The following is a 1,357-nucleotide window of genomic DNA, read 5'->3' as shown; positions in this document are numbered from 1 at the left end:
GTCTCTTGCAGAACAGTTTGGAGGCGAAGGACGGGAGCGGCTCTGCGCATGCGGGCATCGCCCCCGCGGCTGCCTACTACCCCTACGATCACACCCTCAGCCAGTACCAGTACGACAGGTAAGCGCCATGCCCAGCCCGGCCCCGCTCGCTGCCCTCCAGCCCCGCCAACCCCTCCCCGCCATCCCCGCCCCGCCAACCCCGCCAGCCTGCCTGCTCGCCTCCGAGCATCTCCCGGCCCCAGCCATGTCGCCTCCCCTTTCCCTCACCGACGCGGGGTCCTCCGCCCCCCGGGCGGGCGGTAGCGCGGGGGGCAATCCCTCTTAACCGGGGCGGTAATTATCTTTCCCTGCGCGGAGTCAGGCTTGGGCATCCCGTGTATATTTATCAGTTTTAAAGCAGCGCACACCCCGTTACACACCGCTCCCAGCTCAGAGGCCCATTGGGCGCCAGTGACCTTTCCTGGAGGATGTGCATTAAATATTCAGTCGCAGCCCAGTGTCATCTGCGTTAGGTTCCTACAATTTCAGGAACAAAAGGGTAGAGGAGATTACTAATAAAAGGAGTGAGAGGAAATATATTTCTATTAACACTTACACCCTGGGGTCACCCCGATGAATTTTGTTTGGGGAAGACTAATAAAACGAGAGGAAAGTGGTATTTCTGTGAGTTTGCAAGCTGCTAGGATTTTCCTGCTGCCCGAAATGTTGACATTGACTTTACAGCAAATAAAAGCAGACGATTCCTTCCTTCTTTCCGCCACCACCGCCAAGGCAGAGCGGAAATTTGCATTGCCCGCTGCTGCTGCTAGCTGAACCCTTCCTTCTTGCTTTCCTTTCTCGGCCTGAATTCTCTAGGCTGGTCTCCCTCATAAAGCTGAGCTGTCCTCATCCCTCTTAAAACCGAGCTGTCTTCATCCATCTCCCCCCTGTCCGGTCCAGCTGCCCTCCTGGGGGTGCCGCAGGCAAGCGGCGGGGCCGGGGCTGTGGGACCCCGCGTCGGGCAGGTGCGCGGGGGGCGAGAGAGAGCTGTCACATCCCCTGTGCCTGCAGGTACGGGACGATGGACGGCGGGACGCGGAGGAAAAACGCCACCCGAGAGACGACCAGCACGCTGAAGGCCTGGCTGCAGGAGCACCGCAAGAACCCCTACCCCACCAAGGGCGAGAAGATCATGCTGGCCATCATCACCAAGATGACCCTCACCCAGGTCTCCACCTGGTTCGCCAACGCCCGCCGGCGGCTCAAGAAGGAGAATAAGATGACCTGGCCCCCGCGGAACAAGTGCTCTGACGAGAAGCGGCCCTATGAGGAAGAGGAGGAGGAGGAGGAGGAGGGTTCGCAGGAAGAGGCGATGAAG

General features: G+C 59.8%; 1 protein-coding gene across 1 annotated transcript in view; it reads left to right on the top strand.

Annotated features, from left to right (window-relative positions):
* The window catches only part of IRX4 (iroquois homeobox 4), a 9,131-nt gene that overhangs the window by 6,316 nt on the left and 1,458 nt on the right, over positions 1-1,357 (top strand). The window contains exons 4-5 of the mRNA XM_031055640.1: positions 17-118; positions 1,051-1,348. Of these exons, the coding sequence (XP_030911500.1) occupies positions 17-118; positions 1,051-1,348 (400 nt within the window). The remainder of the gene's footprint in view (positions 1-16; positions 119-1,050; positions 1,349-1,357) is intronic.

The sequence above is a fragment of the Geospiza fortis genome, unplaced genomic scaffold (assembly GCF_000277835.1).
Source record: "Geospiza fortis unplaced genomic scaffold, GeoFor_1.0 scaffold206, whole genome shotgun sequence".
Lineage (NCBI taxonomy): Eukaryota > Metazoa > Chordata > Aves > Passeriformes > Thraupidae > Geospiza > Geospiza fortis.
The sequence above is the reverse complement of the archived record's forward strand: the minus strand, read 5'-3'. Positions and strand labels throughout refer to the sequence as shown.